Source organism: Mirounga leonina, unplaced genomic scaffold (genome assembly GCF_011800145.1).
Source record: "Mirounga leonina isolate KUSES-001 unplaced genomic scaffold, KU_Mleo_1.0 Mir_53, whole genome shotgun sequence".
Taxonomy (NCBI): domain Eukaryota; kingdom Metazoa; phylum Chordata; class Mammalia; order Carnivora; family Phocidae; genus Mirounga; species Mirounga leonina.
The window spans coordinates 82,530,840-82,557,472 of NW_023270807.1; the positions used below are offsets into that span (position 1 = coordinate 82,530,840).

Consider the following 26,633-nt stretch of genomic DNA (forward strand, 5'->3'; position numbering starts at 1 on the left):
AACCGAATTCTTAATATATTCTTACAGCAGTTTGTAAATGCTGATGTTTAGATGTTTCTTTTTTGAAACATTTTATTCTTCTTCATTCCAACATAAATCTCACCAAATTCTTCTAGTGATCCAATGAAGAACCATTTCCGTACCTACTGAAACCCAGGAAGGATCCTAGGCATAACCAACCACTGACCTATATGTTTATCTTAGTTATTCTTCCCCCTTTTACAGATGAGAAAACTGAAGAAAAAAGATCAGTCGTTCACACAGGGACTCTTTGCTGCGTGGAGATTACACATTCAGTGGGCAACTGGAGTCTCCAGAGTCCTTTGTGTGTGGGTGGGTGTGTGTTGAGACATTCTGGTCTTGTTATTTTCCTTTGTTCCCCATTAACAGTTCATATGCTGAGTCACCAACACCTGAGCAACTTAATACAGATCATTAGTAGGAGCACAGTTACTCTTATTGAGGACTTTAACTTAATAATTAGTACCAGGGCCCAGTAAGTGTGTAGGAAGTCCCTACTACTGCAGAAACATACGAAACCCTTTCTCGCGCGTGCGATAGTAAAAATACTGAAATCTGCATAAATACGTATCTTCACGTTTTTCTTACATCGCTTGTACTCTTATCTTGCTTTTCGTATTTTTCTCGGTCATAAGCCATTTTCTTCAGCAATTTCTTCATGGCTTTTTTATCTTTTTTATGACTTTCAGTATTTTGCTTCCTCACTTGGTTGACAATAAACTTGGGAATCTACAGAGAAATAAAATTAAGTTTGGGGAGGAAAAAGAAGTGGCACCATTTTGAACTATGGAAATAATGATCTTTATGTTTTAAATGTGGAGGGAAGTAAAGGTTTTGTCCATTTCATAAGACTATGCTATTTTACATGCACTATTCATTAAATATGCAAAAAAAATACATCATATTATTCATTCACCATGAGTACAGAGCATGCACATGAAGTAATTTACCTCCCATTGTGTAAGTGAGGTTCAAAAAGAGGCTTGGTAAAGTTCAAGGACATAGCGGCCATCTTCTATGCCTTATATGCCAAGATTAGGGACTGCCTGGGGTGACTGGCATGAGGGCCCACCACCTTGACAGGTGGTCCCTTTAGAAGCCACCTGTCAACAACCTAGCCTTTAGCTAACCTGCAGTCCCTTCTGATAACCAGCTAGCCTCACCTCAAACAACAAAGAAAAACTCACCAATCAATAAAAGCTGACGGGGATCTAGCAATAACCTAGGAAAAACTGATCCTCAGAAATTACATTAGCAAAAATAAAATATTTTAGAAGTTACCAAATTGAAACAATGAAATAATGCTGGCATTTTAAGAATTGAGATTTAATAAGTGGACATTAATTTTTTAATTTTAATTCCAGTGTAGTTAACTTATAGTGTTATCTTAGTTTCAGGTGTATGGACATTATTTTTTTTTTAATTGCACTTGAAATCACCTCTATTGGTTCGCTTTTTATAGAAAATCTAACCTTTCTAAAAAGACTTTAGAAGCTAGATATCACCACTCATTAACAGAACTTAAAAATATATACTCACTGTCCATAGAAGTTGCTGATACTTAATCAATAAGTGCATGATATTAGCTGTCCCAGCTGCCATTACAAATTCTCGCTGTTCGCTGGACTTCAAACCCAACGTGTGACACATGAAGAGATTCGGGGCCATGACCATTGCTACATTCATGGTTGTCATCTTATTTTTCTCTCTATTGTCTATTACTCTTTGGAGAAATTCAAGCAGGGCCTGAAACAGAAAGGACTCTGAGATTTGTGTTTTCATGAAGGTAAGAGATTAAAGCACTGTCCCGTACGGGATTTTTACTTAGTTAAAAACAAATAAGTTGTGAATAACCACAGTGGGCCAGCTACCTTCAGTGGGCCTTGCCATCAAAGCTTCTCCATTTGGTTAGCACCCTGAGGTGGTGCTTTGTTCTGTGAAGGGCTATGGCACAGGGGAATGAAGCAGACAGGACACACATCTGAACGAGGCAGAGGGGAGAGGAATGGAGAAGCATCACAGAGCCACAGAGCCCCGAAAGGCAGTTTCAAATATCCTACAAATACTCCCTTGCTTCAGGAAGTGCTTCACTTTTATCTTTAGGAGTTTTAAAAAAAAATCCCCCTTAGAAAGGCTCATTTAACCTCAGTTTCATTTGCTTTAAGGTACTCGATAGCTAGCTGACAAGAATTCTAAAAAGAATGGAGACTGTCGTGTGGAGGAAGGGGGGATGAAGAGAGACCAAGAGAAGAGAGTTTTTTTAAAAACTGAATGAGCAAATAAAAAGGAACTTCTCACCAGAACAGGCTGGTTTATGCTCCTTTTGATACCACCGAGCTCCCACCTCTATTGCCAACACTCCTGTGTCCTCTGAGCCTGCCCTTCATAACAGCCACAGGTTGACTTATATCACCTTCCTGACAGGACTTAAGGCTTTAAGTTCTTCTTTTGCCTTCTTCCTTGAATTAATTTTGGTCTAGAACACTAACAACGATACAAGTATTCGATGATCTCTATGAGTGAGGCATTGTTTTAAGCACATCAGAGATACCATCTCACTAATCATTACTCGAGAGAGAGGCTGTACTTATCCCCATTTTACAGATGAGGAAAGAAGGTGTGGAGAGTTTAAGGAATGTACCAGAGATCACAGAGCTAGCAAATGGTGGAGAAGGTCTATCTGGCTTTTGTTTCTGAACTCTTAACTACAAAGAGAATCATGTTTTCATATTTAGTTTAAAATCCCAACCTGAAAGAGGTCAAATAAACCATACCGAAGTGGAAAAAGAAACTGTTCATCTCTCACAAGATTTAGGGGGGAAAAAATTCCTGTGTTAACAGGTGGATCTTAAATCAAGTTTAGCTGCTATATAGACTTCAAACATTTGAAACAAACTAAAGGCACAGCCTCAATATCTAGCAGTAAGATTTATGTATCTAATTTCTGGTACAGCTCTCAGAAAGTTAAACTATAATCCAACCATAAGGTTATACAGTAACAATACCTTCTCAAATGAGGACAAAAGATTAACTGGTGAGGTTTGGGAAAAAAGATTTAATTTTGTTACAGGGACCAGAATAATTATTCAGGGACCAGTGTATCTCTTTCTTTACAAAGCATAAATTATAGAGATTAGGTAATAAACCATTTTAATTGCGGTGTGCATATGCAATAAGATTATTCAAACCATTACTATAATATTAGAATGTGTTTCTGTGTATTTAGATATGAAATTAATAAAAAGTTAGCCTGGCCCTTGCTGAAAGCACTTCATCTTCAGATATATTTTCTCTTTACCTGAAATAGAAGAATTGACCTTTTTTAATTAAAAAAAAAAGTATCAGGGCTCAGTCGGTTAAGTGTCCCACTCTTGATTTCAGCTCAGGGTCATAAGATTGAGCCCCATGTTGGGCTCCACGAGGGGCATGGAGCCTGCTTAAGATTCTCTCTCTCCCTCTCTCCCTATGCCCCTCCCCCACCTCTAAAAAGAAGTATCTATCACTAGTCTGGTATTACATAAATCTTACTGGACCCACTCCCTGAAAACCAGTTTGAGTCCCAGCACAGTTACTTATCTTAGGGTGAACTTTTGACATCTCTGCCCTTTAAAGTCTTCTTACTCATAAAACAGAAATACTAAACTCGCAGCCTGCCAGGATTGAGCAAGACAATTATATAGCTAACTTCCTAAAAAGAAATAAAAATAGATAAACACCAATAATTTTACTAACATGGATCCCCCAATGATATCTTAATGCTGGTCTTCATTATTCCTCCAAGTCAAAAATAGTTACGATCATGATCCAAATACACAATAATCCAAGGTCAAAAAAATCCCGGTCAAGCAGTTTGCCCAGACATCTGTCTCTTTAGGGTTAAAGTAGGACATGGTACTAGTAGAATGTAGTGCCTCCTAACCCTTCGATGTGTTGTAATAATAGTCTACAAAGGTTATACACGTGATCCCAGTCCTCCAAACAACAACTGAAAGAGTGGCGCTAGGCTCGTAAAAATTGGAGAAGTTTGCATTAAGCTTCCTAAAATTACCTTGTGACAGAGTTTTCCCTCACTTTGAACTAAATGTAAATGGTTTATTTTCTCGTACATATGGCATTTCTGTTTCAATGTTTCTATTATTAGAAATCTTGTTTGAAACATTCAAGGCTAGCTAATTAACCTCTTAAATAAAGCTTAATTACTTAATTATTAAGTTTACATTTTTTGCATTTCCCAATTTTTTATTCCAAAAAAAGTATTTCCCTCTTGATTTATAAAACTGTACTCCCAGTAACCTTATATGCAAAAATTAAAGCTTTTCTAAAATTTTAGACAATATCTCTTCAAACAGAATTTTCAAAAGCATGTGCCTGGGACTCTGAAGGCAAATTCCAAAACTGAGTTGTAGACCAGCCTTGCCCCAATAGAAACCATACTGGAATAAGTGTTTACTCTCACAAATATTTGTACTCATTTGAATGCAGGCATGTTTTAAGTAAATCATGTATCATTCAATGCCTGCCTTATATTATATTGGTCATTCACAGAGCCATCACAGACAGGTTACCTCTATGTGAATAAGAAAAAAGATGGATTAAATTTCTCTTTCAGGGCTCTGTGTCAGGGCACAGCTGACAAGCAGACTGGAAATCAGTCCCCACGCTGTCCTCTTTCAGCCACAATCTACCCTTACACAGCAACCCTGGTCACACAATGGTTAAATGTAACCCTTCCTGGAGTTGGTCTCTGTCTCCAAAACAACACTTAATGCAGCCTTCTCAGCATGTAACAATCAGTGAAGCACAAGATTTTTTTTTTTCCTGACTTAGTAAAGGGAATAACTCTTTGGAAGTTCTCCTGTAGAGATGCAGGGATTTTACTCCAGTAATCCCCACAAACTCTTTCATCCAGAAAAGTTGAGTATTAACATTCAATTCCATGGGCACGAAAGAACTATCACCTAGTTTCAGTTCAAGGAGTCTTAATAAGGTACAGGAAAAACTTCCAAGACTTAACAACTGGCTTTGTTTTCTTGACATGAAATTTCTTGGCATGATTTTTCATTTTAAACAGAAAGAAATGTAGGGGGTAAAGGGGCAAGGGTTCTACCACTAGATATATAAGTTTTAAAGCAATGGCAAAACTTAAGGTAAATATTCTTTCTAAATTATATTTTAGAAGTTTCCGTTTTCTTTCGTAAGTTTATAACTAAACTTTTACGACTACTCTATAAACTCTTGTTATTAAGAAAATAAATCAATGTGGAGCAATCCACTGATTATTATAAAAGCCTCTGACAATGCTTATAATAAATGGTATTAAATCATATAGACCAAATCACTTTGAAATGATGATGTAAATCAAAAACTCAGGGTAAGCCCTTAGAGAAATAACTAGAATTTGTTTGAGTTGGTCTATCTTTTGGCTAACCAAACATTTCAAAATCATCATGACTTATTTCAAACTCTACTGCTTACAACTACAAATATAACACCTTTAGGCAACAGTAGGTTTTATTTGATGAGCCTTACAACTTTCTTTTTAAACATCCATTTTTCAACTTACTATATGCTCATCAAATAAAATTTGGAAAATGTAGAAAAATAAAAAGGAGAAACCAAAGCACCCATGTTTCCATCAAAAAAAAAAAAATGAACTTCACTCACTGGTTTTGGTAGAAGCGTTACAGCAAAAATTAAACACCTGATAATGCTATTAACATGACTAGCCTAATACATACACTAATGAAGAGTTAAAAACTTCCACCATCTTTAAAAGTCAGTCTTCTCTTTATAGCCTTAACTACGAACATTTCCATGAAAACATCACATTGTTTTGCCACAAATAACGAGAAATTACTCTGCTGAGTTCTGAGGGCTATTTAATGTAAATGAATCCGCTGACCTTAAGTGTGTCTCTGTTTGCATCAGGCAGGAGGATGACAAGAAGGTTCAAAGCCTGTAGTTGTTGCTTCCTGGTTGGAAGATCTGCAGACAGATTAAATAAATCTGAACTCTTTTCTTTACCATTTTTTTTTTTACTTCCTTTTCATCATTTTGTAAGAAAAAAGTTATCTGGCATAAACATCCCTGTGAAATTTAAGACACAACAACTGAGCAGTGAGCATTCTTGAGAGTGTGTTTGAGAGAGATCAGGGGAAGCAGCTGCCACGTTAGAGCTTTCTCTCAGAATGCTCACTTCCAACTGTGATCATATGATGAGCGGCCTTATGTTTGCCGACACACAACAGTGCTTTGGAAATGATTTTAACTTCTGCGTGTTAATTATTCCCCAATGAAGAGACACAGAAAGTTGGCCCTTCCATGGTATGGTGTCAGGGTGCATCTGTAACAGTAAAGGTTGTTTCTTCACTGGTGAGTGGACAAATTATGTGGTAAGAGTCCATCAATTCCAATAGGAAGATGTAAAACGGAGCCTGGAACACAGTAAGTGTTCGATAAATGTCTACGGAATGAACTAGAAAAACAACCAGCAATGACTGAGTCGAAGAGGTACATGATTATCATTGATAGTTATCATTTTTAGTAACCCTTGACCCATAGAAGTAATACTCATGGATATTTGGAGTCATTCTGCTATTTTGTTCCTCAGGAATCGATTTGTTCTTGAATCCATATCTAAAGAATGTACACAAAACAGCATAACTTAAGCATTATAAGTATTTTAAACACAAGATGATTTTAGTCATGTCTCTCCTAGAAATTCTGAAGAAATGTTATGATATGAGAGGACACATGGGAATCATCTCAATATTATACGCTTTAAGAATAGCCTGGAAAACAATGGGATATTACTCAGAATAGGCTGGAAACAATGGAATATTACTCAGTCATAAAGAAATCTTGCCATTTGCAACAACATGAATGAAACTTGAGGGCATTATACTAAGTAAAATAAGACAAAGACAAATACCATGATTTCACTTACATGTGGGATCTTAGAAAACAAACAAACAACAAAACAAAAATAAGTTCATAGATACAGAATGACTGGTAGAAACTGGGGTTGGGAGGGGAGTGGACAAATTAGGTGAAGGGCATCAAAAGGTACAAATTTCCAGTTATAAAATAGTTAAGTCATCGGGACGTAATGTACAGCAGGGCGACTACAGTTGATAACAATATATTGCATATTTGAAAGTTGCTAAGAGAGTAGATCTTAAAAGTTCTCATCACAAGAGAAAAAAATTCTGTAACTGTGTGTGGTAATGGATGTTAACCAGACTTACTGTGATGATCACTTCAATAATATATACAAATACTGAACCATTATGCTGTACATAATGTTGTGGTTCAATTATTATCTCAATTTAAAAAAAAGTCAGAATAGCCCGGAATAGTCCTGGTGGACATTGTAGCTCACCATAATCATCAACAGTGGTACCCTTTCCCTCTCAGAGTGTCCCAGCTGGGAAGTTAAAGATATGGTCATTAGAATATGGTGATGGCATTTTTCCTCTTCTAATGGCCACTAGGACTAAAAGGAGTAATTACACCAGTACATAAACCTTGTAAGACCTCTGTGTTCACTGGAAAAGAATCAAGAACTATTCGACACATTAATTTGGAGCTTGCCCAAGACCCCAAAATGGCAAGGCAGAAGAAGTCTGCAGCCCTCCTCCAAGGAGGCAGCCAAATAATTTGTTCCACGTTTCTGCATGACAATTTCAGAACTTAATTTTTCAGGAAATAATCACAGACTCTGCCTCATCTCCTTGTGCATTGATGATAACTGTTAATCCACAGCTTCTCCAGTAAGTGTTGCTTTTAACACTTGGCAAGAAAAATGTATCAAATCTTACGTGACTCATTCTATTATACAAGAAATGTGAAGTTCCAAGCTTTAACAAGAAAATATATTGTATGGTTTAATGGGCACGCAACTGGTCTGTACTGACGAGAACATTCTGTCATCCATTTACTCAGAGATGTATATTTATAAAGGAAAAGGACAACAATGTATGGCATTTGAGCTGCTGTTGACAGAGAGTCAGTGCGTCTCTCCGAATACATCCGGTTATATTCTTTGTGAGGCAAAGTGTCATTAAAACAATTAAAATGGATGGTACCAGCACCAGGGCTGCCTCAAAGAGAGATGGCACTTACTCTGGACGGCTTGAAAGGCTTTGAGATATTCTACACTGAGCAGCGGCTGGGGCAGCTCCCGGATGAAGAGCTTCAGCAGGCTGGCCGCATCATGCTGTTTGACACTTTCCCAATTAAAAGTCCCTTCATAAAACTTTGCTTCCAGTTCTTGGCAAAGATTCTGAAAGGCAGAAGGAAAAAAAAACAAAGCTACCAATAAGTGCATTTTTTTTTCCTGCTGAGAGTGTGATCCACTTCCGACTTTCCAAGAGATTCTACTCCTTAGAAAAGAATCTGAAAGTACCAAAGGCTAACACTTCTCTGTCACTCAGAAAAATACTACTCGGCCAAGCGTAATTTACCAGTGACAAATTATAGCCAAGGCCACAGAATTCAAAAACTGTATACATTTTCCTGACTCCGCAACAGACCTCAAGCAGTAAAGGTTTAATCATGAAAAGATTAGTTAAATCAGTCATTCCATGTGGGGGCTTTACTTCTGATACTACAATTTTTCATTCGATTGTAAAAATCATCTGTTAAAAAGTCTCTTGGGGCACCTGGGTGGCTCAGTCATTGAGCATCTGCCTTTGGCTCAGGTCATGATCTCAGGGTCCTGGGATCGAGCCCTGCATCGGGCTCCCTGCTCGGCGGGGAGCCTGCTTCTCCCTCTCCCACTCCCCCTGCTTGTGTTCCCTCTCTCGCTGTGTCTCTCTCTGTCAAATAAATAAATAAATCTTAAAAAAAAAAAAAAAGTCTCTTAAATTATTTAGAAGTACATTACATAACAAAATACATAATCAATCTCTGGGCCTCAAACAGGAGGCTACCTCTGATTAGTCACCTCTGGGAAATGGAGAACCACATTCTACAGCAAATGAGGCCTGAAGAGACATCAATACACCTGTCTGAGGTGCACGAGCCCTAAGTGGCACAGCCGACCTGCCGCCAACTGCAGAGAACAGTGTGAGTCTGTGCAGATTTAGAAATACCTAGTTCGTTTACCTCGAGGAATCTATGAGATTTGCCAGACAAATTATCAGTAATCAATTTAGTTTCATAATTACTATTTTATACAGGCCTTTTCACTGTGGCATAAATCCTATTAGGTTAGAAATCCTTCCAAGTTTCTGTCACTTCCTTGATTATTTTAAACTGTTCTCCCAAAGACTGTTCTTCGTTTTTCTTGTGCGGTGAATTTATTACACTTTCTCTTTCCTACACAACTCCATCCTCTCCTCCAGTTATTTCTGTAATTGGTGAAATACATAAAGGTGAGCCTAGAAATGGTGGGGGGGGGGTGGTAGGGGAGAGAGAGGTGGAGGGAGAGAGGAATGAAAGGGAGGAGTGAGGAGGAGGGAGAAAGAGGAGACAGGAGAGGGAGAGGGAAAAAGGGAGAAAGGGAGGGAGGGGGAAAAGGAGGGGAAGGGGGAGAGGAGAGGGAAGGAGACAGAAGAGTACAAAAAATTTGGTGGAGCAGGGGAGAAAGATAACCAAAAATTTTGCATATTATCTTTAAATTATTTATAATGGACCAGCTGCTGCATAATTTGGGATGTGACAAAACAGGCTGGGTTGAAGAGTTGAGCCAATGGAATCCACTTAACTGACCTTCTTAGAAATCACATTTAGTTGAACTTACGCTTCTGTCAGCTATCCAGTCAAAAACATAAAATACACATTCTGCTCACCACTGTGTAGTGAAGTAAACATTGTTTATGACTCTTAGGAGTCGGGCCTCACAGTCAGCTCATTAGTGCTGTGACCAGGGGACTGAGAAGGGGTCTTCTTGCCCATGGGGTAATATGAAATCACGTGACCTGTTTCTGAGGGATTCGCTCTCTGTAAGAGAATGTGCCTCTCAACAGAACTTATCTCAGAATCACACACACAATGCCCATGTTTGACTGTTGGTAAGATCGCCCTAAATGTTAGCAAATGGAGTGAGACAATGGCAGCTTATCCAACTTACACGGGCCCCAGAAGGGTTTCGGGGACCTCTGTGAACCGGACACCAAACCCAGGGGACACAAGCTGAATGAAATTTGTGAGCAGGGTATATCAGGTTACTCGAATCCGATTAAACGGAGATCGCTCTATGCAGTAAGAGCCAAGTAGGCCGAAACTAGCATCCCACATCGAGGAAGCTTATCAGCATAAGCAGGTGATGTAAACCGTGCAATGTCTGAAGAGTAATTCCAATCCTGGCAGCCCCGCGGCCACAGCCACAGGCGAGGAGCACGTGCGCCCACCAACACTCAGTTCTCCCTGATCCAGCTCTAAAAACGTCATATAGAATAGGTCTTAAGGAAATGAGCAGAAAAGGTCTCCTCGACCTACCCTATTTGCGCTTGGATTTGCAAATTCAGGAAGACAATAGATTGGATGTGGGCAATGATTTGTGCCACCTCAGTTGAGAGCTAATGCTGAATGTAGAGGCTTGGGAGGCTGTTCATGGCTGCTAACCAAACACTCTTCCTAGATACGTTTTCCAGATAGAGCTACAATTCCAAGCATGAGGTCCCTGAAATATGCAAATCCCCTGGGACACTTATGCATTATGCATCATCTGTAGGGTAACTCTACCTTCGCCATGCATTTACTGGATGCTGTATTCCCTAGAGCAGGAGCTGGGTGACAGGGGGAAAGGAGGAGGATGCACAGAGTCCCAAGATAGTGGGAAGAAAACGCCAGCTTGCCAGAAAAGGTGGCAGGGGGAGGGAGAAAGGGCAGTCTGGGAATCACCTTGCCTCTTTCACAAGCCAGACTCAGGCTACGCTGCATCAGGTGAAACAGGAACAGTGAATGTCAGGAAAGGAGCTGAGGCAGAGCCTCATTTTGTCAGCCCCCATGAACTGGTATATGGGGACTACGGTCACATCTCCTATTCTGCTCACCTGGTGGAGATTATCATCCGCACTTTTTTTTTTTTAATTCAATTGCTATTACTCACGAAGACTAAATCTATCACCAGTCCCCTATTAATGTCAATTTTGAACTCATTGTGTTCTCTTTTCATCAGAAGGCTGGAACTACTCTTGGCTTTTGCTTGTTCACTTTTGTTCCTGTTTTATGTTTGCACAGCAAAGAGACTATTTGCTTCTCTATTTATCACAGTATTATTATAGCTAATACGGTGATTTTGAAGAAAAATCAAAACTTAACAAAAACCAGCAGAGACCCTAGAAAAACTAAATATAAACTGAACATTCAGAGGTTTTATCATTATACTGTATCTACCTTACTAACAATGGGAAGAAGGGGTGAGGAGGACAAATTAGCTGTTAAAATGCAAAAGTGTAATTAAACAATAAAGTGTTACATGAGTAGAACCAAGAGATTACCTTGATTCTAATAGCAGCTCCAGGTATTCTTAAGAGGCCTTCGGTTTCCAAACCTCCCTCTTCAATTCGAGAAATCAGCTATGTACAAACAGAAGAACATTCCGACTTGGTTATTCATAACAGGTACAATTCCAAATTTAACATCTGCTTCACATATAAATAAATGCAAACTGATCACAATGATGTGTAAGCTGGCTTTCACAAAGTTGTGAATGCTACTGCATCAGCACTAGCCTTTAAACCAGGAAGTCTCAGAACTTTACTTCCAATTGAGAAAAAGTTGAGTTTGGGGGCACCTGGGTGGCTCAGTCGTTAAGCGTCTGCCTTCGGCTCAGGTCATGATCCCAGGGTCCTGGGATCCAGCCCCGCATTGGGCTCCCTGCTTGGTGGGAAGCCTGCTTCTCCCTCTCCCACTCCCCCTGCTTGTGTTCCCTCTCTTGCTGTCTCTTTCTCTGTCAAATAAATAAAATCTTAAAAAAAAAAAGTTGAGTTTTATCCTCCTTTGTTACAGAAGTGTAATCATTTCACACAACAGCTGCCGTACTCCAAACAAATGGAGACTGAAGATGTTCACTGTTTAAAAGCAACTAAGACCAGCCATGACTTCTGCTTTTCCAGAAACATACATTCTGCAATCAAATAAATCTTATGAAATTCCAGTATTTGCATATTTACATCTCATTTTTAGTTTGTTTGAAAGACTTGTTTATGGTATGAAGGGAAAAAAAAATCCTGTTTGCAAATATTCATTTTTAAGCTTTGCAGCTTTTAGTGATAAACCAAGATAAAAAACAACTTTTGTATAGGGCTTCTAAATCATACCTGATACCCAATGAATACACACAGATCTATCTCCAGAACCCCATTAAAATAACAAAGATTTTTTTTAATAATGCAGAAACCCACAAGAATAAGGCAAATGGGGAAATTACAATGACATACTGTTGGAAGCTAGGAAGATGATAAAAAAGTGGTTAGTTTCTTGGCAGAATGATCTTCCAATTGAAATATGTATTCCCTGGGCAGTGCACAAAGGCTTTATAGGGGGTACTCTGCTATTTTAAGGAAATCAATTTCCTTGTCCCCAGTTAAATATAAGGCAATTACTAACATCACATGGGTTTTCCTTCCTACCACCCACCCCCATTCACCATAGCCTTCTACTCTACAAAAGACAGACCTACTCTTCACTCATCCCCAAACTTACTATAATCTCTCTGCACACCCTAAGGCATAAAATCTTTCAGAGTGCCAAAGGATGTAAAATTTTATTTTTTGTTTTCAGGGAAACCTCCTTTAATGATTTACCAAGGCTCTATAAACTACATAAAGCTTACTGCTTCTCCCTTGCTTATAAAAGTGTCTATTAGGAGCAAAGCAAGATATCATAAAATGAGGTCTTTTGACCTTTGTCCAGATGTTCTGAAATCAGATATATTGTAGCGTGTAGACACTGGAAGAGAGGGAATTTTTCTTTAATGACCTCATCTCTCCTATCCCTGGATTATGGCCAAAGAATGCACTGATTTTCAGGGAGTCAGGTAAGAATAAAGCAAAGAGTAGTCTCCAAATTCTCCGGATTTATTATTAGCTAAAGAAAGAACCATCTTTGACCAGTCAAAGCAGTGCATGATTTTAAAAATTCAACCGAATGTTTTCCAAGACCACATTTTTCAAGTTACACTAGATAATAAACCCACAGCAAAAAAACCTTACAAGAATTATTTTAGATTAGATGGGCATTACTCAATAAAGGATTTAAAACTAAACTTACCAAATAATACCATGCAAAATTTATTCAATCTTTGAGCAATTTTCATTTTTATCTCATCTTATAAAATGTTTAAAAGGGTTCTAGTAGTAAAAAATGAAATTCTATGCTAGCTGCTAGAGCAAATTAGTTTTTAGCAATAGTACATGCCTTTCATTTTCATCAAATACACAGGAAAATGGATGATTTCTAAACAACTGAATGAGAGTAAGATCTGAATTTTTATATTTAAGTTCTTTTTAATACTCTCTAATGTGGAATACTAGCATTCAATAGAGATATGTATATATAATGCCTAAAAGAATGCCATGTGGTTTTTCATATTTCTCACTTTAAAAATAACATTTTTAGCCATCACATTATATTGTACTATTAAAATATAAATAATGCTTTATAGCTCTTTGATTTTCAAGATTTAAAAATGTAAAATAACTATATTGTCCTATATATTTTAATCGTGTTCCTTTTTAGTAATTTATCCTACAAGAGACATTGCATAATTTATCAGTAATGTTCATAGCATTTCCTAAGAGAGATTACATACTTATATGAATTTTTGAATTGAAAATGAAGTCAGAAGTTTTTGAAACAAAGTATCTTTGATTTGGCTGATTAGTCTGACAGTGAGAACAGAATTTGCTAATTTGTCAGAATTTTTCTAAAGATAAAAATTAAGAGTATTTTATTTCCCTAATTTTTTCTGAGAATATGGTTTAAACAATGTGTCTCTGAGCAAAAACAAAACAAACAAGAAAACAACAGATACAATTCACAGATATTAGATAAGCTTTGTTAAAGCCCTTTTTGGGGTATAATTCTTAATAAATGATAAAGTATAATCCTCTAAAAACTAGTAATAAAACTTTTGGCAAATCAGTGATTTCCAATTCTTTCCTTTGTACAAAACTGAGGAAATACCTAATTGAGGTGACAGTTGATCGATCGAAAAAATATTTTTCAATGCTAGATCACTGTGATTTTTTTGCTTATAATTCAGAGGGGATGCAAATAGACGAGTGTTATCTAATAATAAACTCTTTATATACTCTTTTGTTTTTTGTGTGAACAAAAAAAGTCTTCAAGGCTGTTATCTAACAACCTCAAACTGGTTGGAAGCCCAAGTCTTCAGAATATTGAAGAGACCAGAAAGGTAAAATAACTACATAAATAAAACAATTTCAAGAGAAAATGACACAGGACTGCATGCAAACCTCAGCCTGATCAGGAGACATCACTGAATTTTTGTGGAGACCAAAACTTATTTTCACTGATGTGATGGTGAATTTGATAAAGTCAAACGTGACACATCATTGGTTTTTTGGTCAAACACCAGTCTAGAAGTTGCTGTGAAGTTCTTTTAGATGTAATTAACATTTAAATCAGTACATTTTGAGTAAAGCAAATTACCCTACATAATGTGGGTGGGCTTCATCCAGTGGGTTGGTGGCCTTAACAGCAAAGACTGAGGTTTCCCAAAGAAGCAGCAATTCTGCCTCAAGACTGCAACATGGAAAGCCTACAGGAGTTTCCAACCCAAAGATTTTGCACTCAACACTGCAACATCAACTCTTGCCCAAGTTTCCAGCCTCTGGACTGCTCTATTTCAGCCCCCACAATCACATAAGCCAATTCTTTGGAATAAATCTCTCTCTACGAACATGTGCGTGCATGCATGCGCACAAACACACGCGCACACACACACACCTCTTATTGGTTCTGTTTCTTTGGAGAACCCATATCCACTTGGAAAGGATGCTGCTGAGATCCTTGCCTTGCACAGTCATCTGTAGTGGTAACGTGCACCTTTTACTAAATCAGTATGAATATATGGCCCATATTTGTCAGCACCTCCCGGCTCATCACAGGTGCTGTTGACAACTATCCATACAGATACAAGTTCTATAGGCAATGGCTGGCAAAGGCTGGTGAGTAGAACAAACTGTGCAGAACAAAGTTCATCAAGAGAAACAATGAGATACATGTTTGGCTGTGATGGTGATCATGAGAAATAATGGAACCAGAGGTTAGTAGATAAGACAGCTAACGACTGATTTAGAATAGCGGAAGAATCAGTACCAAGTAGATTGAGCCTGAGTATTGAATGAGTTTGTTGAGCTAGTCGATTGTGAAAGTTCCCACTGCCACTCCTGCTATCCCCAGAACTATCAGAAATTTGTGATGTGCTGGGGCTGCTGCAAAAAATCTCCAGCATGGGTAGTCCATAACTGATCTGACCCACCTTCCTCGCTGTGCTTTCCTGGCTCTTAGCATGTGTAACCTGTGTTTCCGAACAAGGATGGCTCAAAGATTAGACTGGAATTTTATATTGCCGTAGATAATCCCCTTATGAATAATTGAGTGTTGATGACACCAATGACTTGATAGTTTAGCAATCACTTTCTAATTCTACTTTATGGTTTCTTTGCCTACTTTGGAAGAAGGCATTGGTAAATTAAATTGGACATCCTCCCTGTAAATAGGAAAGCTTGGGAAATACACACAGGCATGAAATATTCATGAGGATTCAATTCCCTAGAAATTTATAAGCAGTTCCCACTCCTGTGTATTATAGAATTGAAATCTCAATTATACAAAGCTAGCTAATATAAGACAGGAAAATGATGCCAGGTAATCACAGTTATAGTAATAACACAGAAAACATCACCATGAAATAAAAATTACGAGCCCTTGAAACAAATTTGTTTCCTGAATAGAAAATCAAAGTACAAAATAAAAGAGCACATCAATTGGAAAGCTATATTATAATATTATGAATGCCAAAAAAGAAAAAAAACTTCTATTAGTTCAAGTATGTTCTCTCTATGCTGACCCATTTAGGCCTACTTACTTTTTGAAATACCAAGGGTATTCGAGTTCCCGGTACTTTCCTCTGATCTTGTTCTAACAACGCTATCAATGGAATACAAAAAAGGCCAGAATCTGCAACAAAAAATAAAATTTCTGAACTTCCATCCATCTATAAAATATTAATGCAAAAATATTAAGGCATCAGATTTCTGATATTGTCATTCAAACAAACAACTATTTATTGAGCACCCACTAAGTGAATGACACTGTCTAGCCATTAGGTACATACCTCTCCATAGGAAAATCTTGACCCTGTCTTATATAGCAATCTAGCAAGGAAAGACAGCTAAGTCAATGACTGCAAATAATCACCAAAATAATTAGAAAAGTTATACTGTCATATAAAAGAAATAGGTGCCATGGGAGTATGTGAAATATGCAAATAATTTACTAAAGGTAATCAACTTAAAAGTTTTGGTTAAAGCAAGTATTACTCATCTCTTCCATACTTAATTGACATTTAACATTCTACAATAAGCAAAACATAAACGTTTGCTTTTCAAGAAACCAGTCAACATTATGATCTTGTTCTAAAAATGTTTTTCTTTAGAAAATATCGACACTTGGTAGTCTTGAATTGAGATTTGTAGTTTCGTATATTTGGGAATAACTATGAAGAACTGAAAGGTAATAATTTATAATTTTTCTAAATTAAAATCACATGCCTTCAGTCTGGTGTGAGCAATGGCTTCTGCTTGGCACCTCCCACCCCACCCCCATCACTTAATGAACAGTTAGCACAGAAGTGTAACACGCATCATCAGGGGAGATATAAATCATTTGTGAACAAGGAAAGGCGGAATTATATTGTGGAACAAGGACCTTGAAAACTGACACTCGATAGAGATGCCATTCAAGAGATACCAGTAACCTAATAATTTGTAGTTTAAGAATTATGAAAAAAAAATGTAATCTTCAAAAATGTCAAGAGTCTAGTTTATAAAATGAATATATTAGATGAGTTACAAAAATATTTTAAAAATGGAAAGAAAATCTGTTCTGTTAATAGTTATACTCTTAATGAGAATGGCTTAATATCTCTCTCCGCTAGGAAGCAATTCTAAAACATAAAAAAGCCTCTCTAAGCCATTTTAAAAGTCCTGAGCACTGAGTCACAGCTATTTAAATTATATTTCTATTTTATATTTGGAAAAGGCTTTGTGACAAGCTTCTGAAAAAACATCTAAAGTTTTTCATTATCCATAATGGCCTTGCGGAAAATCAGAAGCACCATTTAACTCAGAAATTCACCATCCCGAGCCTTAAGCTATAATACTCAGAGGAGCTGAGCACAGAATGAGGTCTTCTGGGGCCCAGCATGGAAGAGAGGACCTTGAGGGAAGGTATACTTCAGTCCTATAGAGAAATTGCCTCTAAAACTTAAATCAGGTGAATTTGTGTCTTTATTAATGTTACCATAGCAACCTGATAATCCTCATTCTTGGTATCTCTTTAGGAGAGAACTTAAAAGTTAAATAAGAGGTCAGAGATTCCTAAACAGTTAAACTTTGTTAAATTAATAGAGAATTATCTGGATTTCCAGACCAATAAAATCTTGGATAAAAACTGAGGAGGTGTCTGTTCTCCATCATATTATAAAAAACAAAGTCTGTTTATGCAATAGGTAAAGCAAGTTGCTTACAAACGAAAAACTACATATATCCACAATGAGTACAATTTAGTGGTATTATGTGCCACCATGGCATTATTTTCTTAGTAGAGTGAAGAATGCTTTGTAAAATAGTTACAAGTAGAATGTATATGAGCAAAGGGACAGGCTACTAACTACCCCGTGTATTTCCCATCAAATAAATAAGCAAAAGTAAGTAACCAAGATCAACTATCTTAAAGTCATTTTTCAAGATCTGATTTTGGAAATAAAGAAGTTTATGTACCAAATGTATCTTTTACACATAGTTTTCAAATGAGAGTGCATTTAAGATTCGATTCAAAAAAAAGATTCTCTAATTCAGAATTTCCTTCCAAGGTAATTAAGTATTTGGTCATCTCTTTACTTTCTATAGTCTAGGAGAATAGTGCATGTTTATCAAGTTACAAAGTTTTTGAAGGCAATGTTTTAGAATCTGAATTCTAGATGTATTCAAGTGTTGGTTTATTTTGTAGGTGTTTCCTCCTCCAAGAATACTAAGAAGCTAAGTTCATCTTTGCTTCTTTTGAAGTAAATTCAACTGTTTTTCATTTCAAAATTACCTTTTGTTTTGATTTTCACAGCTTTTTGTTGCTTCAGTTCAACACCCAATACATCATAGAGGGCAGTCAGCTCAATGAGGGCTAAATGGCAAACTTTCTTCATGTCCTGGGGTGCTAGGTCACCAATCCTGGTGGTGCCTGTTTTGTCTTTTGGCAATCTGAAATTCTAAAATAAGTACCATTAATAGAGTAAGGGTTTATAGGGTCTAACCCCATTTTTAGTGAAAGATGACAAAACTATAACTATAGAAAGAAGCTGTACTCAGAGTAGTGACAATGAAAGCTATGGCAAAATTGCTCCAGTCAGAATGAAGAGCCATCCTCTTGATGATCCTCAAAGCTGTGGGAAGTCAATATGTGAAGTCCAACAGACGAGACGACCAGACTATGGACCAGGCGTACTGATCCCAAGGGCTAAGAGCACAACAGAGACAGTAAAACTGAAGGAGAAAAAGAACTCTTACTGACCTTCCACAACAAAGGAAGATCAGGAGTCAAGAGAAACCATGAGGAGGAAGAAGAGGAAGAGAAAGAGGAATAGCAGCCGTGAGGGGGTACTTACAATGTACAAGGTATCCTTAACCTATGCTCTGCCACAAATAATGTGGCATATAACCCCAAATAAGGTAGATACAGAAGGTCTGTATAGCATTGGGGCGACAGGGAGAGTAGAGTGCAAGGGATAGTAACAGCATGGACTTTAAAAGCCAGAATGCCTCCCAGGCATCTAGCTACTGGCCAGCTACTAACAATCCGGCAAATGATTAACTACCCTTTCTTTAAAATGGCAGAAGGGGAGGGGGGAGGAGGAAGGAGGTGCGCATAGCTAGAGCGGGGAGGGATGAGGGGGGAACAGGTGGAGGGGGGAGAAGGAGGGGGAGAGGGCCACCTAATTCAGAGGGCTGTTGTGGAGTTTCACTGCCTGGCACTTCCCCAGCACCTTTATATGGCTGCTATTATTATTACTTTCGCTGCTGAATAGAGACTTAGAGATACCACGATCACAGGCAAGTAAGTGGTATTTCGTTGTTTTCTGCCTTTCACAAATATTATCCACCACTTATTTAGCCACTTTTAATATTAAATACATTAAATCTAAGAAAACAAACCACAAAGTAAAAACATGAATTTCTCTAATACGCTGAATACAAATTATAGTCCCACTGTATTTACTGATTCCTAAAACTGTGATTGTTCTCTAATGGTTTGATTTAAAAAATGATTATAAAGGGGGCGCCTGGGTGGCTCAGTCATTAAGCATCTGCATTCGGCTGAGGTCATGATCCCAGGGTCCTGGGATTGAGCCCCGCATCAAGCCCCACATTGGGCTCCCTGTTCCGCAGGAAGCCTACTTCTCCCTCTCCCACTCCCCCTGCTTGTGCTCCCTCTTTCGCTGTCTCTGTCAAATAAATAAATAAAATCTTTTTAAAAAAATGGTTATAAAGGCTACGTCTTTTGGGTTTACCCTTGACTTCCTCATTTAATGGCCAAGGATGTTCAACTAGTTCCCTTTTATTCCCGTCGCTCATTTTTTCACCATACGATTAACACTTCCTGGTCTAAAATCTAGTGCAAAAAACAGGTCTTAAAGCAGCCGTTCTCAAAGTCAGGTCCAGGGAACCAAAGAGTTACCTAATACCCTTTCAAGGAGCCTATGAGGCCAAACTATTAATAATTAATCCTAAGCCATTATTTGCCTTTTTCACTCCCATCCGCTCATGAGTGTACACTGGAGTTTTCCAAAGGTATAAGATAGGTGCTTTTGCAACAGATTGAATATAGATGTAGATGTGAGAATCCAACTGACTTCTACTAAAGTGAGACGCTGGAGTTGCTGAAATGTAAAACCATGGCACACTTCTGAATAGTTTGTTTTTAGAAAATAGGACTATTTTTCATTTAAAAAAAAAGTTATTTATGCTAACTGTAATACTGTACTTAAAGTGGATTAATAATTTTTGAATTTCTCAATTTTAATTTCTAATATGGTAAATATCCATAGGTATAACTGACGTAAGCAAAACCTCTACTCCCACAGTCTTTGTTGTTTACTTATCACGAGAAATGATTCCTCAGTCTACATATTCATGTTTCATAGTTCAAGAAGACAGGCCAGTGACAAACTTCCATGGAACTCAAGCCAAAGAAATTCTTCACATTCCAAAATCACATACAGCAGTCTTCTTATCTCCTCAAAATCTTTCATGAAATCCTAATTTCTGTAGAAATATGAGTAGGCCTTCTTTCTTGGTTCAGCTACAACATACTTCCACAGAGCTGGAAGTCCAGGAAGACAACAGAGGCCCCAACAATAGGAAATCAGATTGTTGGCCAGAAAGCTGCGTATCTGGGGTTTCATCAAAGTGTTGGAAGCTGTGGTAGTTACTGTCCTCAATACCGACATCCTTCCTGACTGGTGAAACAAAAGCTTTCTGAAGTCCTCCATGCTTTTTAAGAGCCTAAAAGGGTTTTGAGACCAAATTGTTTAAGTATCATTGTTTTAGAGCATTTCCTAAAACCTATAACTTTTGGTAACTCAGCAGCTAAATCCTTTCCAGCAAACAACTCTAAGAGAGAACCTCTGTACATAGTTCTTTACAGAAACTTCTGCTATAGAATCTGCTATACTTTCAAAGAGAGTCCACTATAGGAGAAAACAGGTCTTTCTTAACTTTTCGCAATACATTTTTTCCCGATGAGAACATGAAATAAAACAGCAATAGACATCATTAAACATGCAGTCTAAGTGAATTTCCAGCCTAAGTGTTAATGGGGCTGTGCCTGGGGGGTTGAGAACGTGGAGCCAGACCTCAGGTGGCCCATCCTGTCTCCACCACTTACTAGCTATGTGACCTTTGGCAAATTATCTCACCTCTGTGCCGTCTCGGCCACTTCATCTGTAATATGGGAATAACAACAGAGCCCACTCAGAAAGTGTTAAGTGTTATTACTACCTTTCTTTCACAAAGCTTTTTCAATAATTTCAAGATTTCATGCCTTTCCTCTTCTCCTAAATATTACTGTAAGGTAAGGGGAAAAATGATAAGGCTAATACTCTTATTTGATAAATGGTCTTTTGTCCTATCCTGCAAAAGTCCCCATTGATAAGAATTATTACAGCACATTCGCAGTGGGGAATTAAGGCTTACTAATAGACTAAATATGGCCACACAGCCAGTGACAAAAATAAGGACGCAAAATCAGGTCTTCTGGATCCTAAATTCAGCAATAACCATTCTGTTGTGCTCCATTTTCTCTGTCCACCACAGCATGCAGGGAGGAATCTAGGTTGAAAGGTATTGATAGAGGACTGTGAGCCCCTCAAGGAGAAGAGCCATGTCTTAATCACTTCCATAGCCCTACTGGACCACAGACCTGGCACCCTACAGGTGTTCTGTCCCAGGCTACTCAGTGAACGAAGACACACGCCCTACGGGGTGAAAAGCACAGAATCAAGCTCAGTGAGGTACGAGCCACTGGCTGGATGCTTCCCCACGGCCCTATGATTCGCACTGAGCCTCACGTTCAAACTTACACAAAACTTTTCACATTTTCTTCCAGATCTGGCCCCAGAGTTCTGCTCATTGCATTGTTTTCCTAAGGGCTGAACCAATCCTATTTACCAACCTTTTATTTTTCTAAGTTCTAAATGTTTCCTTAAAATCAGTTGCTATTGATCTCATAAGCCAAACATATGTAATATAATTATTTAAAGCATTAGCCAAGGTAAATGTTTAGAGAAACCTGAAATATTATTAGTTCAAACGTTGGACTTACCTAGCAATCTATGTCATGAGCTTTCTTTATTTACTTATTTAACATTGTGCTTTAATGAAAGGAGTTAGTTCTTTATCCCAATGTTTAATTCATAGCAGCAGCTTTGAATATTTATGAAGTTTCCTGTCATTTTTGTTTAGTTAATAGACTGGATGGTTCAGTTCGCTGGCTAAGAGAAGGCAATGCAATTTCGGCCAAAGAAGAGCTCTTTGCCTTCTGAAAATTGTGCTTCAAGAATGCAGTGAAATACAACTTTTCAACAATTATACGGTCGTTGGTTCCCACATGCTACCATAAGTTAATCAGGTAGCTCTCTCAGCCCGCACCCCTCTTTTGCAGGCCTCACAATACGAAGGGCCCCTTAGGCACTTCATCAGTACTGACAGACTCTGACGGACGTGACTTCACTACATCAAGTCACTTCTAGACTCGACTTGGAGAGAAAGAGAATCTATCCTCACCTGCTCAATTTCCACAGGTGACTTTTTTTTTTTTCCTGGTCTGCTAGAAAATGCATCTCTTACCCAAGATTTTTCCACGTGTAAAATGCGATTTTATTACAGTAATTCATTCATTGTCATTTCCAGAGAATGAATACTTTTCTAGACAAATGAACTTTTCAATTTAGTTGTTTTATATTTCTTGCATTTTTTTTTTTTAAATGCAGAGCAAAGAGCCATAATTTAACCTTCTCTTGACAATTCAGGTCCATAACCCTAAACACCTATTTTTGTATTGTGTACAAGTGTGTGTCTGCTATTGATTTTCAGAGTCCTCAGTCAATCCTGAAACAACACCTCATCCACTGTCCTTCAGCTTCCTCCAAAGGTGTTCTGTTCTGTAGCAAACTGCCAACGTGGGCCTCCATGCCTAGTTTCTGGCCTTTAGTATTCACAGAGCGGTGTTACCAGACAACCAAAGTCATTACAGAACAAGAATTTACTTGAATTAAACATAATTCAATAAGAATCCAAAGGCACTAAATAGAGACTTAAGAACTAAGTATCGGTATGCATCTAGGATATAGGCTTTACCAGTTATAATTTTAAAACTATGATCTTAAAAATTTCTGCATAAACCCTTAATGTTCAGTCTCCAAAGTTGGGTGATGGAGTATTATTAAATTTCTATTGTATATGATGGGCCCAACAAGCCAGAATCTTATTTATATAATAACTCAAGCTATCCTGAACGAGTTTGTCAGCAGCACCAATAATATAGAGCCACTTAAACTCACACCTAAATTAAACGCATTTATACCTTCAGGGCACATTAAGTGGAGTCAACATGGTCTTCCAGAAAAAACCCCAGCTCCAAAAGTTGAGTCACCAAGCCAAGTCTTAGCATGCCACATAAAATATAACCTGTTTCCTTGTATGAGAAATAGGAATCAAAGTATCTACCTCAAAGAGATCATTTGATAAATAACTAGAGTATATTTTCTGAGATACAGTGGGTACACAAAACACAACAAGTAGTAGCTACATTTTCAAACTGAAGCCCATTGAAGATTATGAAACCTGATCTCCACATTTAAGAGGAGAAATCTGAATCTGCTGTGAGAGATCATGAAGAATTAACAAAGACTACCTGATGCTGTAAGAAAAAGGAAATGAATAAAAAAATGAAGTCAACAGAAAACAATGTATTTTTACATAAAGCTCACTGCTTATTTACAGAAGCAGGAGAGCATAGAGTAGAAATGGAATTTAAAGTTTATCTGCTTAGACACCTGCCTCAGAGTGATGAATATAAATATTCATTCCATCAACCACGCTGAGGACTTGTGAAAAGCTTACATGCCCATGCCTTCCAGGAGACCTATGGATAAATGGTTGTATAGGTGAACAGATGCATATATGCATAAATACAAGAATACATTGATAATAATTACCAAAAGCATGGCATCTTAATAGCTAAAGTATTATTTTATATATTGTATCTAATGTAAATTCACAACCAGGGAAGACTTAATAATAAAGTTAGATACTGAACTAGACCCCAAAGAATGGGGTAAGACTTCCTTGGTAAACAGGGAACAACAGAGAGGAGAAATGGGAAGGTCATTTCAAGCTTGGGGCACAACATGAATAAAGTCAAGAAGGGAGGTGAGCACAAATGTTAAGCAGAGAATAAAATAAGAGAGGAAGTCTTAAGTCTCTGAAATATATAGGAACTTATATTTTATTCCACTTTTGAATTAACAACTTAAAAGCCAACAATGTCTTCATTTTTTTTTTTAATTAGACTCTAGTGACCTTCATTTACAACCCCTTCCATCTGTTGAGATATAGACTGTCACTATCCTGATAGTCTGGGAGCATAAGTCATCTCTTCAAGTCAAATGGTATGTATTCCTTTACTTTTCCCATTAGGTATAAAAACAGATTCTTAATTATGTATGGTAAAATCTGGAAACAACCTAGATGTCTACCATTACAGAAATGGTTGAGTAAATTATGATGCATCTTCACAATAAAGTATGATGTATCTATAAAAAAGAATGAGAAATATTTCTGTATATTACTATGGAGTGATCTCCAGAATATACTAAGTCAAAAAAAAAAAAAAAAATTCTAGGTTGAGAAAAGTGTGTATAGTGGGCTATCTAAGAATGGAAGGATAAACCATAAAGTTAAAATGAAAAGGAGTTTACCTAGAAGGTAAATTTACTTGTAAGGGGAGGGAAAGAACAGAATGATGGCTCAAAGACAGAAGCCAGACTTTTAATGCATCTTGGTTTTAAATCTGACTTCTGGACCATGTAAATATTTTACATGCTTATAAACAAAATTAAATTTCAAAAAAGAAATCCTTAAAAATTGAAAATAAAATGAAACCATTAACCCAACCAGGTATTCAGTTGGTAGCTTAACCATACGGAGAATAACTATCCTATGCAGCACAGTCATTTTATTATTACAGCCCTTTTGGGATATATCTCAAGGACACAAACAACTGACGAAAAGAAAAACAAGTTTAAACTGTTTTTCTAGTAATCATATTGTTGATAGCAGTGGTAGTATTGTTATTCTGAGAATGCTGGGCATTAACTGAGGATACAACAAACAAGTAATTATATGTGTTCTAATTATATCAGCTGGGGTATCCTGACAATGACTATTTCGGCATGGAAGAAAGATAACAGATGTACTTCTGGCCTTTGAAAAGGCTTTCAGCAATGACCAGCCCACAGAAAGGAACAGTCCTAGAGTCCTGATCATAGTTACAAAAGTATACTTCTACTAAATGGAACCACAGTTTCTTACAGAAACAGGTAATTCTAGATCTAGAGCAGAAACTATAGTAGATACAGCAGATACCATGGGAAACTGTGTCTAGGGTCATGTCAGGTCTACATCTATGAGCTAAATTCTGTTTTTGCAAGAAAATTAAAATACAACAACACTAATTGGTCACTAGTGAAAGATGCGAAGGAAGCAAAACAATGAACACTGGAAAATAAAAACCGTTTTGAGAAACTTTTTCTTAAAAGAAGTATTCAAATTAATAAATGAATAAGAGAAGAAATGAAAACATCTTGTCAACATTAATAAGCAAATGGATCAAGCATTAATTAGCAGCAGCTGCTAATTTCACAAAAAGAGACAATCAGCTATTTTGTGTCTCTTGATACATGATCACATATGAAATAATCTTGATTAAAAAAAAGAAAAACAGGGACGCCTGGGTGGCTCAGTCGGTTAAGCGTCTGCCTTCAGCTCAGGTCATGATCCCAGGGTCCTGGGATCGAGTCCCGCATCAGGCTCCCTGCTCCGTGGGGAGCCTGCTTCTCCCTCTGCCTCTGCCTCTCTCTCTCTATCTCTCATGAATAAATAAATAAAATCTTAAAAAAAAAAAAGTAGATAACAAAAAAAAAAAAAAGAAAGAAAAACACACTGAATCTGCTAAATCTATAGTCAAACAATCTCTAAGAAACAGAAGAACATGAGGAATTAGAGGGGGAAATTCTCTACAACTTAACAACCAGGTTTCTTCAACAAATAAATTTTGAGGGACAAAGAGGGAGAAAAACGGATGGAGAGAAAGAGAGAGAGGGAGAGATTAAAAGTCTCAAAAGACATATAGACCAATTGCAATGCATAAACCTTATTTGGATCCATATTCAAACAAACCTGAAAAAAAATGATGAAATTTGTGATACAATTTGAAACTCGAACACTGACTGGATATTGGAAATTAAGAATTGTTAGCATTTTTTAGGTACAATAAGGGGAATCTGGGCACATTTTTAAAAAAACCCTCTTTTAAGACGAACCATGAGAGACGATGGACTCTGAAAAACAAACTGAGGGTTCTAGAGGGGAGAGGGGTGGGAGGATGGGTTAGCCTGGTGGTGGGTATTGAGGAGGGCACGTTCTGCATGGAGCACTGGGTGTTATGCACAAACAATGAATCATGGAACACTTTATCTAAAACTAATGATGTAATGTATGGGAATTAACATAAGAATAAAAAAAAGGGAAAAAAAACCCTCTTTTAGAACTACATACTGATATATTTATAGATGACAATAT

The 26,633-nt window shown here is 37.5% G+C and overlaps 1 protein-coding gene across 4 annotated transcripts in view; it reads right to left on the minus strand.

Moving 5' to 3' along the window:
- The window catches only part of ARHGAP18 (Rho GTPase activating protein 18), a 123,985-nt gene that overhangs the window by 17,793 nt on the left and 79,559 nt on the right, over positions 1 to 26,633 (minus strand). For 3 of the 4 annotated variants that reach the window (XM_034990597.1, XM_034990599.1, XM_034990598.1), the window contains exons 6-12: positions 18,319 to 18,484; positions 16,088 to 16,179; positions 11,469 to 11,546; positions 8,146 to 8,305; positions 5,924 to 6,006; positions 1,561 to 1,767; positions 610 to 750 (exon numbers count right to left, since the gene is read on the minus strand). In XM_034990597.1, the coding sequence (XP_034846488.1) occupies positions 610 to 750; positions 1,561 to 1,767; positions 5,924 to 6,006; positions 8,146 to 8,305; positions 11,469 to 11,546; positions 16,088 to 16,179; positions 18,319 to 18,484 (927 nt within the window). The remainder of the gene's footprint in view (positions 1 to 609; positions 751 to 1,560; positions 1,768 to 5,923; positions 6,007 to 8,145; positions 8,306 to 11,468; positions 11,547 to 16,087; positions 16,180 to 18,318; positions 18,485 to 26,633) is intronic. The other variant, XM_034990600.1, reaches the window with a different exon arrangement.